The sequence below is a fragment of the Zootoca vivipara genome, chromosome 1 (assembly GCF_963506605.1).
Source record: "Zootoca vivipara chromosome 1, rZooViv1.1, whole genome shotgun sequence".
In the NCBI taxonomy this organism is placed as follows: domain Eukaryota; kingdom Metazoa; phylum Chordata; class Lepidosauria; order Squamata; family Lacertidae; genus Zootoca; species Zootoca vivipara.
The window spans coordinates 56131723-56150141 of NC_083276.1; the positions used below are offsets into that span (position 1 = coordinate 56131723).

General features: G+C 40.6%; 1 protein-coding gene across 3 annotated transcripts in view; it reads right to left on the minus strand.

Annotated features, from left to right (window-relative positions):
- Nucleotides 1–18419, minus strand: part of PDHX (pyruvate dehydrogenase complex component X) — a 101222-nt gene that overhangs the window by 82167 nt on the left and 636 nt on the right. For all 3 annotated transcript variants that reach the window (XM_035116426.2, XM_035116442.2, XM_035116419.2), the window contains exons 2-5: nt 15026–15109; nt 10027–10127; nt 5488–5681; nt 4668–4766 (exon numbers count right to left, since the gene is read on the minus strand). In XM_035116426.2, the coding sequence (XP_034972317.1) occupies nt 4668–4766; nt 5488–5681; nt 10027–10127; nt 15026–15109 (478 nt within the window). The remainder of the gene's footprint in view (nt 1–4667; nt 4767–5487; nt 5682–10026; nt 10128–15025; nt 15110–18419) is intronic.

Genomic DNA, 18419 nt, shown 5'->3' on the forward strand with positions numbered 1-18419 from the left:
GAAACACACCCACCCCTATTTTTAATATTCAAATATCCACAAATATCACCTGTATTCATATTAAGACTATGGTCAGACTCCAAAGAACTATGCAACTAATTCCACACACACAAGGGACTTTTGGCTTGTGTCTTTCAAGCCGCAGATCCCTTTGCTGTAACTCCAAACCTAGGAAACTTTGAATTTGTGATACAGCTGGGAGGGGGTGGCTATTAAAATTGTAGAAAGCAAACTAACTAGCCAAATTCAGGACCTTGGCTGTACCTATAGTAGCTTTCTAAGATCCTAGTCCATATTTTTTTCTTTAGGAGTTGTTTTTTTTAAAAAAATATGTAACCACTGGATAGCTAATCAAACAGAATGAAAAGTGCCAAAATTTCTAAATAAAGTAATGCTGTCTAATTAAGCAGAGGAAACTATGGACATAATAATCCAGCTAAAACACTTCAAGGTATTCCAAGTCCACTTAATTGTACACATATATGGGAAATATTCAAGTCTTTCATTGCTCAGGGGTTTTGAACAGGGTACCAATGGAAGAATTGTATGCTTAATTCCCAGATACTCCCCAGAAAATGGCTCAAATACACAGGATAAATGTACTGCCATTCCTTTGAGTTTTGAAAAGAGCAGCCAAGGCAAAAAATAATTTCTGAACATATCATCTACAGAATTTGAGTCTTTTGCTTGTCAGTAATGCCCACATGCTATAATGATAGTAACCACCATTATCAAAATAATTGCAGACAGCTTATGCAATTACACAGCTTTGTATACTACATAAAACACTTGACTGTCCAGTAAACATAAAAGTTAATTGGCTAACAACATGCTAATAGGGAAACCTGAAAGAGGAACAAGAACAATATTTGATGGCAGCAATGATTAATCAAGGTTTATGGTTAGTGCCAATGTGAATACATATCTGTAAGCATTGCAGTACTTTCCAGGACAATGATACAACCCATCACATTATGTGTGATGAGTTGCACTTAATACTCAAACCGGATGGCACTGGATATATATTTCAATATTTTAAATTTATTGCCTTCATAAGATCAACAGAATAATATATAAACAAGTTATGCTGCAAACAAGACACTTGCCCTGCTGCCTTCAACTAGTAAGCCTGACCATCCAGACCAGGCGTTGGCAACTTTTTCTGCCCATGAGCTGGAGGATTCCCACAGACTATCGTCCGTGGGCCGGACATGGGCCACACAGGCGCAGAAGTCATTTCTGGTGGCGCAGCAGACATTTTGGAAATGGGCAGCCAGCACCGGAAATCGCTTCTGCACATGTCCGCGGCTGCGCAGAAGCGATTTCCGGTACTGGCTGCCCGTTTCCAAAATGTCTGCAGTGCCGGAAATCGCTTCTGCGGCTGCGTAGACGCGATTTCCGGTGCTGCTCAGCGAGTCTCCGCCCCGCGCTGCGCCAGTTTACCGCAGCGCACGGGGGACTTGCCGAGCAGATGGCTCGGTTCATGGGCAGCCCGTGGGCCGGATAAATGGCCTCCATGGGCTGGAGGTTGCCGATGCCTGATCCAGTCAAAGCAGTAATAATTTCATTCAAAAAATGTCTGAGAACCCCTGTTCTGTGATAGTTTCACACCAGAAGTATCAGGGCTGGCCCAAGACATTTTGTAGCCTTAGGCGAAGTAGCCAACGACATTTCCCACCTGTCTGCAAGTCAAGAACCCAGGGTCAGCCAGGTCATTTTGGCATCTGAGCTAGCAAATTCCATGAACGGCTTTTCTCCCAATCTGGCATTAAAAATACAATAATAAAAAATTAAGAACTTGTTGCCCTTTCATGACGCCTGAAATGTGTTGCCTGAGATAGCTGTCTCACTATACCCATTAGTAGCACCAGCCTTGTGAAATATCTACTCTGAATCAGCAAAGAACCATGTATTTAGATACAGAAATAGCATCGGTTGCATTTCACTACACCTCGGGTAACGTAAACTTCAGGTTGCGAAAGTAGCAATCCTGAAAGTATTTCACCGCGTGCACATGCGCAAAAGTGGCCTATTGCCATGCGCACGTATGCAGAAGCAGTCTACTGCCACGTGCATGCGTATAACAGTGATCCTCAGGTTGTGAAAACCTTGGGATCCAGCCAGACCTCTAGAACAGATCCTGTTTGCAATTTCCACTGTATCTCCATGGAAAATAACCCGAGAGCATTTATTGGTAATTCAGTTTTAAGGGCAATATCCAATGCCCTTGTTCCATTAGCACAGGCATAGGCAAACTCGGCCCTCCAGATGTTTTGGGACTACAACTCCCATCATCCCTAGCTAACAGGACCAGTGGTCAGGGGTGATGGGAGTTGTAGTCCCAAAACATCTGCAGGGCCGAGTTTGCCTATGCCTGGATTAGCAAAACAATTGATGCTTGTGCAATATAACGTTCCTCTCTCCCCTCCCTTCATGTGTTCCATACATCTGTAGGGATTTGGGAAGGGTGCAGGGCACATGCCCAGTGAAGTTCCGTTGCCCAAGCATAAATCCTTGAACTTATGGGACATGAGACTTTGCCCTACTTTGGATGCAAGTCAGGCTTACTAGCACTGCATATATTTTCCCAACCAACTAACATTCATTCAAATCTGTTTATCCAAACATAAAAATTATCCATACACAGTTGGGTTGTTGTTTTAAACAAAAAACAAAAAAACCCAGTAACTATGAGTGAATGTGTCCCTCTTTTTTACCACGATTTAGTAATTTTACAGTGATGATTTAAGCAGCAAACTCCTCTTTTAAATGGGCTATTCCAAGACAATTTATTCTGTTAAAAGAAATAATAAAGGTAGGTGTTGGCATGTGTGTGTTTTAAAGGCATTTCTCTAGCTGCAAACATTCCCTCTACTCCTCTAGCAAAATCTGTGGTACATCTCCATGGCTACCAGGAAAAGTTAATTAGATATCCTTGTGACCTAGAGGTTTCCCACCTGCCACGAACTACTTACATACCATAATTTACAGTTACACTTACATAATGACTAAGCTTCCTGATAATGAGCTGCTATTACAAATGATATAACATCCACACAGCCCACTGTTCTGTCTAAATCAGGTCACAATGTGAACGAAGCACAAGCTGTGCTGCTTCTCATTGTTGTTCCGTTTTAATATATAATTTACTAAACCATTTAAATCTAGGTATTGACTTGGTATAGGGTTATAACAGTATAGGCAGACAATTTATTCTAAGGAAGGGAGAAAGCAGCCTTCAAGCAGAGGTTGGATGGCCTGCCCATCAGGGATTCTATAGCAAAAGATATCTACAGTGGTATCTCTGGTTATGAACTTAATTCGTTCCGGAGGTCGGTTCTTAACCTGAAACCATTCTTAACCTGAGGTACCACTTTAGCTAATGGGGCCTCCCCCTGCCACCTCGCCACTGCTGTTCTCATCCTGAGGTAAAGTTCTGAACCCAAGGTAATACATCCGGGTTAGCGGTCTGTAACCCGAAGTGCTTGTAACCCGAGGTGTTTATAACCCGAGGTACCACTGTATATCAGCAGTGGGTTGGATAAGAAGGCCTTCGAGAAACTGTTCCAATGCTATGGTTCAACCAAGTTATGTAATTTCTGTCTACTTGAAAAATCTCAATAAATTCAAAACCAAAACCAAAGCACTTTAATTCATCTCCTACTAATCTACTGATCACACAGGTTTCAGTATCAGAAACTGCTTAATCGGGACATCAGAATTTTTTGTGGCTGTGGAATGTGTGATGCATATACTAGTGACCAAAATTCTGTGAAACCTTTTGGGAAAAGGGTATTTCTGAGGTTTGATGACTCATAACACCATTTTTTTTTAGTAATGTCATAAAATTATATATCAATGGGAAGATAATTTAATGAAGAATGTAATGCAACAAAGTTTGTTCAATTATCTGTATTCTATAAAAAGTTATCGCCAAATAACCAGAAAAAGGAAGCACAACTTTCTTAGGTTGATATGCAGAGGCTTTCCTTCATTTGAATGTAGCCAATGTGCATGAGTGTTTAGAGAGCCAATCAGGTGTTATGAGCCATCAAATCTCGGAAATACACTTTTTCCAAAAGGTTTCCACAATTTTGGCCACTAGTGTACATTGAGCTCCACTACCCACAAGCCCTTTCCTATTCATGCCAACTGAGTTAGACGTTAGTCTTTTCCTGTCAAGGCTCTCAACCTAGCAACTCCAGCCCTTGCCTGCTCACTTCCTCCTATATGAGGTTTTGCTGCAGTCTTGCTTTTCTCTTTCATCCTCCCTTTCTTCGACCACACATATATACAAATATATTTCAGAGTTCAAATATGCCATAATCTAATAACTATTAGAAACAGGTAGGTAGACGTGTTGGTCTGAGTTGAAGCAAAATAAAAAAATTCCTTCAGTAGCACCTTAAAGACCAACTAAGTTTATATTTTGGTATGAGCTTTCGTGTGCATGCACACGAAAGCTCATACCAAAATATAAACTTAGTTGGTCTTTAAGGTGCTACTGAAGGAACTATTAGAAAATCTTCCTAAGATAGCTTCCAATTCATTGAACATCAAATCAGTCTCAACATCTACCTACCATTGATCCTTCCTACAAAAAAAAATTAAAACATTGAGGAAGAAATATAGAAATAAAAGAAGAAAGGGGTGAACAGATGCCATACTCTTTAGTGAAGATGTTTCGAGGACCTGAAGGCGTGCAACCGCTTGCATCAAGTCCATGTGTCTCCAGAATGTTGCGAGCAGCAGGACTTAACCGAAACCTATAGACAAAGCAAAAACTGCATTAAAAAGGCACATGTTTAAAAACTGGTCAATTTTGGTAAAGGAATTTATACACCATCATCCTATATTCTAATTCTGAACCAAGCCTTTGTATGCTCTCACTTTTGTAGTCAAAATGACAACAGGCCACACACAGTATCAGCATACTTGTGGTAACCCTGAAGTTTGTAGAAGTAACAAAATTTAAAAAAATAATAATCAGGACAGCCAGAATATTAAACAACATATTTAAGAATGTAGCACCTAAAAAGAAGCACATTTGATCATCCTGTTATTTACATATAAATGAACTTTAGAAATCCACCAATACCTGGATGATCTATATATCTGTGGACCCTATTTCCAGACTAACGGCTTTTTCTCTTATTGCCAGGAAACTATCAAGTTGTACAGCTCTAGCTACGCATAATTTTGAATGCTTAGAAGTTGATTATTTTTGCATGCACTATTGAAGATTATAGCAACAAAAAATAACCAAAACACTCTACACATGAAAAATAAGTTGGTAAGTATCATATCTCCCATCAAGGTTTGATGGTTAAAGATTCCTGCATCTTCATCCAAAAGCAGGGCAATTTTCCCCTTTTGTATAGCATGCAAATCTACAGGCATAATTACTCTTTTTGCCACAGCTTTGAAGCAGTATCAAGGGCACTGAATTTGGTTGCCATCAAACGCTAAAAGTGTGCAGAAACTCACTGTAGCTTTCCAGGATGGTGTTGCACTTTATGGGCCAATGTTACAGAAGGAGGGGGAGGTGGGGCGGCTGCTGCTGCTGCTGGCACAGCAATGATTGTTTCACTTGGTATTTCAACTTGCTTCCAGTCTTGTCCTTCATCTACTAGCAAGGCGATTAGTTGACCCAAACGCACATTTCTGCTTCCTTCTTCCTTCTGAAAACAGATAAGGGGGGAGGGATCAGGTTGATGTCTACATACACACTACATACCTGATGTAAATGTTTTATAGTTGGGAAAGAGAAATATGCTCCCCTGCACCCACTCAGCAGCTTCACTAGCCTAACCACTCCTTCTAGGGGTCTAGGACTGCCCAGTCCTGCAGGATATCTAGCAGAAGGTTTAACTCTAAAAGTTAAATACAAGTCCATGAAAGAACCCGCGTATTTTTTAGCAGCCAACCCGGACCCTGCAACAGAGTCTCATATTGTAGTTAGTATGACTACATCATGCACCTGAAGTTAGTTGCAGAAGCTGTAGTGAGATTGAGAGATTCTTGTGTGCCCAAACCTTGGTTAATGTAGAAAATGTGAGGCATTGTGGGATAAGCAAAATGTGGGAAATGTGGGAAAATGTGAGGCATTGTGGGATAAGCAAAACTGCAGCCTTCTGGGGAAAAGGGGCATCTGGTTCCTTAAGATGAATTATTTTGCACCTCCTGTGTCAGCTAACTTGCCTCCTGAATTCCAGAGCAGGAAGAGATGCTTATTTGATTTACACGGTAAAGTGGAACTGACACAGCTGTGTGATAAAATGTGGATTGGGTGTTGTAAAAGACCCAGGAGGTTATCAACGCTGGGCGGATTACAGACCCCAGATGTGTTAAAATGAAGCTTGGGAATGAAAAGGGAGCGTCTCCTCAAGCTTTTTGGAGACTAAGCAGGGGGCAGCTGCTCTGGTCTTTGACAGTTACAGGATGTATGCTCATCACCTTGCTATTGGTAACTTTGTAATTAAAATCCAAAGTTGATTGGCCCCTGATCAGAACCTCACACGTGACCATGGTATTCTCAAGGATAAAGGTTGGGGGAATCGAGATGTTAATTTGCTCTTAGCATTCAGCTTTTAAGCATGGCTTCTGATCCTTTGCTGTGTTCTTTTGTTATGGCTTTTCGCTCGCAGCCGGGAAACTTCTGTTGCTTTCTAGCTGCATTGTGAGTACGGTATGTTTTAGTTAGTTATACAGTACTTTGCAATGTTTTTAAATTATGTTTGTAACCTTTTGAGAACTGTGTAACCATTTTAGTTGTCCTTTCTTTTAATAAATATTTGAAAAGGACCTTCTGTCTTGCCTCTGAAGCTAAACCAGTACCTGACTGCTTGACACCTACCGGTTGAATTTCTGCCCAGAGAACCAGGAAGTGGTGGCAGTTTCTACCCTTTTGTTTTGTGCATTTTGGAAATTGGTGCTCCTCTTTCCCTTCTGTCCTAAGCAAAAATCTGCTCTTATTCCCTTATGGGGTACACAAGAGCCTTATTGGGTTCTCCATCGGTCGGAGAATATATAACAGAGGCCAACCAGAGAAGTTTGAGAAGCAAAGCCTGTATTTGCTGTTGCAACAGGGTCCTTCCCCTCACGCAGGAGAACAAGGAAGGAACCCAGAACAAAAGAGAACCTCCACTTTTATCAGTTTTCCCATCACCAAGATACGCCCCCAATACATCATTCCTACATCACAGCTATGTAATCAATACCTCACAAAAAAGGAGGGTTCAAGGTAGAAATCTGAGCACTTTTGACACCTCTCCTAGTCCTCCTATCACCCCTCCCAGGTGTGAATTCCTAAACACAAAGAGAAATTAACATTTTCATAAGAGTTGATCACTGTCTTTTGTTCAGAGGAGTCTTCCATTGTGAATGAGATACCATTGACAGGGAATTATGGCTCCCAAGTTGCTAGTCATGTGGAAATGTGTGCATATGCTGATCCTTAAGCCTTCCTTAAGGCAGGGTTGAGTCCAAGCGGGAGGGGTGCGGGTCTCTGGAGTGGAGCAGAGGCGAAGAAGGTGGTGTTGCGAGGGATTCTGGGTAACTGCAGCTGTCAGGTTCGGTCACCCCTCTCTGTTCATTAGTAATGGTGTTCTGCAACCCCCTCCCCCAAATATGATTTTATAACACTGCTTTCCCAGTTCTTGTCTTGGATTAGAAGAACTGGTTAAGAAGGGCAGAGAGTGGTATTCCACTACAGTAGCATAGACACAAAGCAAACTATTTCACGCTGCAATTCTAAGCATATGTATCCAATCAAACGTATCCCAAGTCTTCTACTAATTACAGTGAGACTTCTTCCCAATAGGATTGCACGGTCAGAAACATGCTGTACTGAGGTAAATGGCCCCAGAATATGCTTACTGACACTCATTGTCCCCAGTAACAGATAAGGTGACAAACTTGTATCTGGGCTATACCATTTCAAAATGAGGATGGCGATTCATATGGGTGAATGCTCAGAATTCTTAGTGTTCAGAATGACTGTAATTATAAGCTGTATTAATTAAGCCACAAAAAGAAAAGGAGGAAATAGAAAAGGGGAGGGAACAGATGCCAGGATGTTCCATACTTTCCCATTTAGGATTTGCTTTCTAAGTAGGTGATAGGGGGTACACAGGGGATTTTTTATGAATAGAAGTCCACATATTTGGTAATCACAAACAAACACTGTGCTGTTTGCATAAGAAGCAACTAAAAGAGCACATCTTATGTCATGCTTCAAGCAGGCATTTTCCTGCTTGGTTTCTTCCTTAACTAGCCTGGCTGCTATTTCATATCCTTTTCACACATTGGGCTATATTTGAAACTCATTTGCAAAACACGCTTAAGCACACTTTTTCAGCTCACTGTAAGTTCAGTATCAGGACCAGTGATGTGATATGAATTTACACAAGGGACTGCATATCATGGCACTGTCTTAATGGGATTTTAATGTGCAACATTAGTAGACCTTATAATAGTGTTTTAAATGCAGCCTCAGTGTAAGATATGCTGACAGAAGGGCTTCTGCATATGACTTTGCTTGGTTAAGACTGTTCTCCAATCTGCTACACCCCTTTTTCTCCCTCAATGTATTTACCAATAGTGGGAAAGAAGAATGGAAAAACAAGAAAACCCTTCATTTCAATGAACACATTTTCAACTCTTTCAATCTGTACCACATTATAGTAGCCCATCATACTGACAATACAAAAAGGTCTCCTCCTCATTACTAGCTGCAATGATGTGGTGTGAAAAAAAGAATTACTACGAGGCACAGAGCAGCTTCTGTTAAAATAAAATTCTTCTGTCAAAAAGCATTACAAAAATCAAAGCATTTAAAAAACAAATGCTTGGCGGAATAGCAAATCAATCACATTCTGATGCCAACAGGCCTAACGAACACATTTGGATACAATTAAGTTATCCTCATAGGCATATTTCATGTACATGCATGTGAGTACACACATTGTGGGTTCAATTGATTTGTAAACCCATTTCAACAATAAGAGTATAAAAAGAGCCTGATGGATCAGTCAAACAGCCCATCTAGCTCAGCATACTGTTCTCACAATGGTCACACAGATGCTTTTGGGAAACCAACAAGTAGGATCAAAGCACAAGAGCATTCTTCCCCTCCTGTGGTTCCCAGAAGCTGGTATTCAGAAGCATACCGCCTCCAGCAGCGGAGGCAGACAACAGCCATTATGGCTAGAAGTCGCTGATAGCCTTATCCCCCATTAATTTGTCCAATCCTTTCCAAGATGGTGGCCACCACTCCCTCCTGTGGAAGCAAGTTCCACAGTTCAACTATGAGCTGCATGAAAGTGTACAGCTAAACCTTTTCATCATAGAAGAGTCCCCTTGACCATTTTAGTGACTCTCTTCTGAAGCTTTTCCAATATCCTTTTAGAGGGGAAGCGAACAAAATTGTACACAATATTCCATATGCAGTTGCACCACAGATATGTATAATGGCATTGTGATATTGACTGTTTTATTTTCAATTCCTTTCCTAACGATCGTTAGTGTGGAATTTGTCAATTTCGCAGCTGCTGCACACTGGATCAACATATTCATTAAGCTATCCACTACAATCCAAGGTCTTGTTTCCAGCTAGTCACTGCCAGTTTCGACCCCATGAGTGTATATGTGAAATTGAGATTTCTTGGCGCCAACATGCATCATTTGATGCTTGCTTGCACTGATGTCTCTCAGAGCCAGTCAGCTGATGGACCCAAAGAAACGTTGCCTTTACAAACCACTTGCAAATGAACTAAACCTCCTACAAACAGACTTAAAGGTGAGCCCCTTTCACGTTGTTGCTTGACACCGTAACAATGTCAGGTGATTGACAAGTGAGCGGCTCCGACCACGTATCAAAGTTAGCCTGTGATGTGGTGGGGAGGAGAAGGGAGGATATTGTCAGCAGTAATAGCCAATTCCACATCCCTGAAATAAAGGAAAGGCTTAACAAAGCTGAACTCGTATACCAAAGGCCGTAATATAGAATAAAAAAGTTATCCCTACCATTATTTTAGCCAATATGCCATCATCACTTGACTCCATGGTAACCACTGCTTTATCTGTTTCAATTTCACACAATGCATCTCCAACAGTCACTGTTTCTCCTGTAAAAATCAAAAGATAATTCAACATTATAAATCAATTCATTTCAGAGCACTGAGAAAAAACAGTATTTTAAAACCATATAGTGTGACACGTTTAGAAAGAAAGTCAAGACACAATAGTGAAAACTGATACTGGAAAAGAGAGGGACTACACTTAGCAACTTACAATAGCATTAAGAAATGATTCTAAAGTTCAAGGAATCTCAGTAATATAAAGTGAGAAATAAAGGCATTTGCAGAACCTTATTACCATTTTTAAATTAAAACCACCCTAAATCCCATCATCATATAATTTGGCATAATGGGATGGGGTGGAGGTTATAGCCTAAGTCATGTAGGGCACTAAATAGCAATAAGCCAAGTACAGTCACACCTTGGTTCTCAAACGCCTTCATACTCGTACGTTTCTGCTCCCAAACACCGAAAACCTGGAAGTAAGTTGTGAGGGAGAGCAGCTACAGACAGCCTCCTCCCATCCTAAGCACAAGCTCTTCTCCCAGCGCCAGTGGGAGCGGGGAGGGGGATGTCTCAAGCGGGGAATCAGGAAGTAGAGGGCACAGCTCAGGTAGGGTAGGAGAGCCACTGCTCTGCTCAGGAGAGGAAGTGGGAAGCAGGGAAGGCGCGACCAGAAGACCGCTCCCGCCGACCCCGGAATTGCGCAAAAAGCGACGGGGGCGGAGATTCAATGTTCCCAGGCTTCTTTGTTGGAGGAAAACGCGGGAATCTCCATTCGGAGGTTCTGACCCAGACTGACAACATGTACATAGTACTGATTCTGCACTGTAAATAGTTTGCACTGAATAAAAGCATGAAAAGGCAACGTCGTGAGGAGTCTTTACTCTAGAGTAGCCGCGACCGCGCCTGTGACATAAGTGTTCCGGGTTTCAAACATTTTTTGGGAGCTGAACATCCAATGTGGCTTCAGCTTGAGTGCAGGGAGCTCCTACAGTCAATCGGAAGCCGTGCCTTGGTTTTTGAATGTTTCGGAAGTCGAGTGGACTTCCGGAACGGTTTCTGTTCAAGAACCAAGGTACGGCTGTATTCTCTTTGCCACTGCTAACTGGAGCTTTAGTCTTTACCAGCTCTACCATTTTGCTACCTCCAGGGAAAAAGTGTCAAGTTGGGGGCAGCAAACCTATATGGGAAATGGATGGCAGCAAGCTAGACAGTAACAACTGTTAAAGCAAGGACATGGTGAACTGGGGCAATTGGGGAAGAGATTAGGGTGGCAATGAGGGAAAGGCTGCACTGGAAAATCTAAATAAAAACATTAAAAAAAACCTGTAAGGGATATGAACCAATGACTGATTCAGAATCAGTCACAAGGGTTGCTCCCAAGCTAGGTCAATCCAGAGAGGGTTTTTTTATTTAAAAAAATCAATGGCACCATCTGAATCAGCAACAAAAATTGTAGATAAAGAAGAATCTAGTCCAGTCTTGATAAGCAATATATTCTTTAAATGATAAATTGTTTTGAGCTTCTAAGCAGAGATTTCAAACAAATGATATTTTAATTCATACTACCGTTTGCAGATAAGCAATGCTCTTTTGCCTTCTCCACCCTACCAAAAAGAGAAGAAAATTGGGAAGCAACTCTGCAAGCTCAGTTTCTTTCAACATGAGACAGTCCTTTTTAGAAATGCATTTTCATTTTTTAAATGAAATGGAATCGTTTCAAGCCAGTATTTTCTTCTCAATTCAAGAAGATCACTGTCTGCTGCCTTGTGATAGCAGACCTGTGAACTCAGACGCCTTTGTCTACTGAAAGACCTGCTGGATGGCTGCCATTAAAGCTGGATTACAGTGGGAAGCGGGAGAGGCTTCTGAATGTTTCTGGGGTCAAAGCCATCCAACACACACCTTCTCTTTAGAGCACTGAAGTAACAAAGGCTTGCTTATGTACCAACTCTGCATGCAGTACAGTTTTCATCAAAATGTGAAAAAAGGCTTTTAACAGTCTTGCCTAAAGGAAATGGAGTGACTTGCCTAAGCCTGAAATTGGATTTGTCTTTGCTTTCTTTATGAAACACTTAAAACATTGAGCAATTAGTGGCAATGTATAATAGCTGTGTCAATGAAATGACACACACGTCTTTTGTCTTTTCCTTCCTCCATTACATTCATGAAAAACAAGAGAGAGAATATTGAAAGAGTGTGATGTTTATAACTCAGGTGCCTTTGGTAACAGTAAGCAGCTGCCAAACGTAAACTTCTTTCAAAACTGTATTTGGTGTCTTCAAACATTTCACTTCAAGAAAAGGAATAATGGTCTAATTATCTGTCCAATAAAACACTTGTATAGAAATTATTGGATCTTTCCTCCCATTATTTGCTTTCCATGGGTTTACCTGTTAAATCCTGAAGAATTAGTAAGAATTCTCAAGATGCCTTATGTCAGAGATTTTGCCAGTATTGTAATACATTGGCCTCGTGAATGAATGTTATTGATTTGGAATGTCCTTTTGACATAGGGACACAGTATACATACCGTAGGTAAGAGATGTGGAACTATTTAGATGGATAGCAAGCATCTGCACGAGAGGTTTAAAACTATTTTATAAAGGAACAAACTCATAGTGCAGGTCTGTTCTAAACTACAACTACAACAGTGCTTAATTTTAGAGAGAAGAATAAGAAAATTCCATGTCCAGAACAGAAACTGGGGCCAAAAATGGGTCATTTTTAATGCTTTGGGCGATTCAAACTCCTGCGCTGCTTTATTTAAGATAGCAACAAAGGTAGGTAGCTACGTACTTTTATTTTTAAACAAACATATTAATGCAAATTTTCAGAGGCCCAGAGTTCAGACTATATTTAGGTCCCCCCACCCACTCAAATCCTCTTTAAAATATGTGATTAAACCGTACTGATTAAAAACCTTCCAAATGCCTTAATAAAGAGCAGCTATTTTAAGTGATAAGAATCTAGAAGAGCAGTGGTAATGAATGACCCAAAATATCATTTTATTAAGAAGTTAGTCTTAAAAATAAAAAACCCTTTCCTAATTTAGAGATGACACCTGCAAACTGATAGAATGTTTCAAAATTTCATTAACACTACAGATAGGCTGATTTATTAATAGCATATGCCTGAAATATTTTATAGGCTAGTAGGAGTCCAAATAATTCATGCTACAGAACTCTCAAAAGCCAAGTCAGATTTTATTTTTTCCTTCATTTAAGAGGTGCCTCTTCCTACCAACTGAGACCTAATCTACATATGGAGCACACCATGAAGGACTGAAGTAGTAAAGTCCTGTGGTGGAATGGACTAAACCAGGCATCCCCAAACTTCAGCCCTCCAGATGTTTTGGACTACAATTCCCATCTTCCCCGACCACTGGTCCTATTAGCTAGCGATCATGGGAGTTGTAGGCCAAAACATCTGGAGGGCCGCAGTTTGGGGATGCCTGGACTAAACCAACTCAGAATACACATGGGGGTGTGTGAAACACATTTTTACATAATTCTGTATCTAGAAAATGCCCTTCACGTTAAAAAAAAACCCCAACCTAGCAAAGCTGGCTGGACTACAACCTCTCCCCCTACTGTGTTAAATGTTCTATTTGCAGGGAATGTGGTATCTCAAGCTTCTGTCATCTGCCCTGCATGTGGGCTGGAGACCACATGCAAGTTGGTCAGTCCACCTTGCAAATTGCAAATGCCTTTGAACAAGTGAAACAAATATGTGCTGCTGAAGTCCAGAGCCTTAGGCCAGAAAATGCCTGAAGGGAAAGAAGTGCAAAATGTGCAGCAAATTTGGTGACTTCAGGCTTTCTGCGGCTTATGGCCTGCAGGCGAAGAAAGCTCCGTTTAGCTACAAATCAACATGTTTTAAAGTTATATCTATAGCTGTCAAGTTCTCCCTTTTTAAAAAAGGAAATTCCCTTTTGTTGAATAGGCTTCCTCGCAAGAAAAGGGAAAACTTGACAGCTATGGTTATATCAACCAATGCATACATTTTTGCCTTAGTATACATCAGAAGCACAAAACTGAATTAAATGAGTCTCTCTTTTGCACAATTTTATCATCTGAACTCGTATCACAACTGCAGCAGTCACTGGACAGGTTGCTGGAAACATTCCAGAGAGTTTATAAATCTTGCAAAAAAAAAATTAAAAAAAAATTCTTGTATTTTTATGTCGTGAACTGCCCTGAGATCTATTGATGAAAGGCAGTATACAAATTAAATAAATAAATGGTACAAACTACTCTGGTGTTTTCTGACTTAGCAGTATACAAATACATTAATAAATAAATAATGGTTTAGAAGTAGTGCAGAGTCACTGTAGTGTAGTGGTTAGTGTGAACTAGGACTGAAAAGACCTAGGCTCAAATCTCCACTTGGCCACAAAGCTCACACTAGGATACAGTTGTGGGGCAGGGGGAGGAGTTAACCATATATGCCACCCTAAGCTTCTGAGAGGAGAAGCAGGACCCCTGACCGTTAGGTCCAGTCACAAACGACTCTGGGGTTGCGGCGCTCATCTCGCTTTACTGGCTGAGGGACCCGGCGTACAGCTTCCAGGTCACGTGGCCAGCATGACAAAGCCGCTTCTGGCGAACCAGAGTAGCGCACGCAAATGCCGTTTACCTTCCCGCTGGAGAGGTGCCTATTTATCTACTTGCACTTTAGACGTGCTTCCGAACTGCTAGGTTGGCAGGAGCTGGGACCGAGCAATGGGAGCTTACCCCGTCACGGGGATTCGAACCGCCGACTTTCTGATCAGCAAGCCCTAGGCTCAGTTGTTTAGACCACAGCGCCACCCGCATCCCAGTGATTACACTGTGGTAATTATTTTTGATGGGATAAAGATGTGGCAAGTGACGAGGCTGAAGTGGAAAAAAATACACAGTTCTCAGTGCTCCAAAACGGCATTTAAGTTAACTCAGATTCACCTTCTTTTTTCAGCCATTTCACTATGTTTCCTTCTTCCATTGTAGGTGATAGCGCAGGCATGAGGATTTTAACTGCAGGGGTACCTTGGAAAGAAAGAAAAAAGGAATATCAAGTCTCTAGATAAGGATATGATTTCATTTTATCAGCGTGACAGGTGTAATAAATCCTAAGTAACCCTATGCACTTACTCCTTTGTAAATCCCACGGAACTCTATCAGAATTACTACAAAGCAGCCATACAGGAGGGGTCTGGCAGCTGCACCGTAATTCGTGTAGCCAGAATGTGAGCTGAATTATGCCCATGGTGAAGTTGTTGCGTAAAGTGTTTGCCACAAGCACAACTTGTAATTTGTACTACAACACTGCCACAGAGTTGAGTGGTGGCAATTTAAGTAAATTTAAGCTCAGCTCAGCTCAGTCTACATACAAATTTACCCACACCAGTTTTAGTGTAAATAACTGGATCTCAGTATATCGTTGATAATTCCTTACAGGGGCAACCAAAGAAATAAACTTGACGCAGTGTAAAAAAATACATGCCCAAGCATACCGGTAGTATTATTATTATTATAAATATTTTTTATTAAGTTTTACAAATAAAATTTCCATTAAAACGTATCATTCACCATTGCACATAGGATGCCCAAGCATAGTATTAAATTACCTATTCTTGTTTGCACGGTATCCTGTATCAAGTCCCCTTTCCCAAGCTTCTCAAGTGGGAATGAAAGGCATATATACAAAGCATAATGCCAAACAATATTACCAAGAAACTGAATTTTGTGATTACACACTTTTTTTGTATTATAAGAACTATCCCATGTATCATTCAAATCCTGACTTGAATCAATATTAACTTCATTTCAACAGGTTTTAGGTTAAATTTCTCATTTAACCTAGTCTGTCAAAGTCATTAGTACGTGATCACAAAGAACTATGCATTCCATAAGGTTTCTTGAGGCACTGGTATAATCTTGGGTAAGGTTCATATTGATTTCAGATTGGACTTGAGCAACTCATGGAAAAACTCAAATTATACCCATTTGTGAAAGGAAAGAAACCACAGTGACCTGCCTTTGAGTAATTTATCAGTCATTATTGGAGAAATTCTAAAATTGGATCATTATTCATTAAGCAAGAAAGGTGACTAAATAAGCTGTTGAAAAATCAGACTATAGTGTAAAATGTGGTCTCATTTTAAAATAATAATAATAATACAGTAATAAAGACATCAGGTATCAAATATATGATCACAGACCTCTATTACCAAGACAGCTGCTGACAGTTTTATCTACCAGATAAAGTACATATTTTCCCATTATTGTAACAGATAGGATTTTGTACATGGATGTTAGTGAATTTCCAGAGAACACCAAGGAACTCCACAAATATGATAATATTGTGAATGCTCGCTTTTTTTTCTTAGGTTTGGTTATGTGTATTGTTTTCTACATTGTTGTATTGATTGTTTTGTATTTATTTATTGATATTATGATTATTTCTAACAATCCCTGAATGTATTTTGATATAGTTAAAAATTATTGCTCTGTTGATATATGTGAGCCACTTTGGACTCAATTTTGTGGAAAAGTGGTACACAAATAAAAAAAATACATAAGCCATGAAACACAACAGTTTAGCGATCAGCTATAATATTGAAGCAAAATAATTTGAATACAGCCAGCCAAGCAACTCAACAAATCTCTCCTTCTTTGTTGTTAACATTACTATTCATTCATTCATTCATTCATTCAGGGCAAGCCCTACCATGGGATGGTAAAGCAGCTGGAGAAAAGGACAGAGAGTGAAAAAAGAGCTGTGAGTGACAGGGGGCTCTTCCCAACTGGTGGGCTGGGCTATGTCTGTGGGCTGGAGGTTCCTACTCCTGTGGTAAAACTAAGTTTAATGACTTAGCTAGAACCCAGGATATAGTGCTCCAGTATCTCTGGACACAATACAGGTCATGAATGCAAACTAAAAGTCATGTATAACGTAGAATATCTTTATTAATCATATTTCTATGGTCCCATTTCTCTAGAGAGCTCAGGAACATGCATTATATCTCACTTTATTTATTTCTACAATATTCATCAACATATCAATTGCAGGACAAGATGTTGAATCATTTTTCATTGTAGGGATCCATCCCTTATCCTTGTTTGTAACTATGAAGGACAGGCAATAAATCGTTAGATAAACAAACAGAAAGAAACTCACTGCTTTAGAAGTAATCCCATAATACACAAGCTTTGAACGGGGCGGAAATGTGTGGTCCCACAGCCTCTTCATGCAAGAAACACATGATGAGGGCTCCAGACTATAGTCTGTCTTTTAAAAAATAATTCATGAATGTATCATTTTACAAGAACACTTGAGTGAATGCCAAATATGAGTTGTCCGACAGTGGGATGGGTTCCCTTGGGAGATTGTGGACGCCCCTTCCTTTGAAGATTTTAAAGCAGTGGTTGGATTACCACCTGCCATGGATGCTTTAGTTGAGATTCCTGCATTGCAGGGGTTGGAATAAATGACCCTTGGGGTCCCTTCCAATTATATGATTCTATAAGTGTATAGTGTTGAGTTTTATCACTAAAAGCTAAGGTGCAAAGAGGAACAGCTTCAGATACATGGCTGAAGAGACTGCTACACATCAAGGATGAGATTTTTTCCAGCTGTTCTTCTTCTCCAAAACCTTGCAACAGGGATAAGCAACCTAGTCCCTTTAAAATATTTTAACACTACAAATCCCATCATCCCTGGCTACTGACCATGCTGAGTGGGTAGTTTATAGTGACTGGTGGGTAGTTTATAGTGAACAATATCTGGAGGGCCCCACCTTGGGTACTTGCACCATATTGGGTTACTCCTACCCCCGTGGTTTCCAACCTGGGGCACACGCCCCACAGAGGAGCATTTGATTTTTAAGGGGGGCAATTTGAGAATGAGTTATTAACAGTTAATGGCATTTTAGGCTTCCTCCCCATGAATAGAAGTTCATTTTTGAATAATAAGAATTATATGTCACAGGGGGATGGGCACCAGGATTTTAGAGATGCTTAGGTGGGGCATGGCCAAAAAAAGGTTGGGAACCACTGTCCTATCCCCTTTCCATTCTTAAGGACTGGGCTTTTTGCTTTTAGGCACAAGAAAATATGTCTGTTGGGTTTTTTATTTTATTTTTTACTTGTATGTAAATCTCTTTCTGTAAGGACACAGGTTTTGCTGTGGGTTAAACCACAAAGCCTAGGACTTGCTGATTAGAAGGCCGGTGGTTCAAATCCCCATGATGGAGTGAGCTCCCGTTGCTCGGTCCCAGCTCCTGCCAACCTAGCAGTTCGAAAACACGTCAAAGTGCAAGTAGATAAATGGGTAACGCTCCGGTTTAGTCATGTT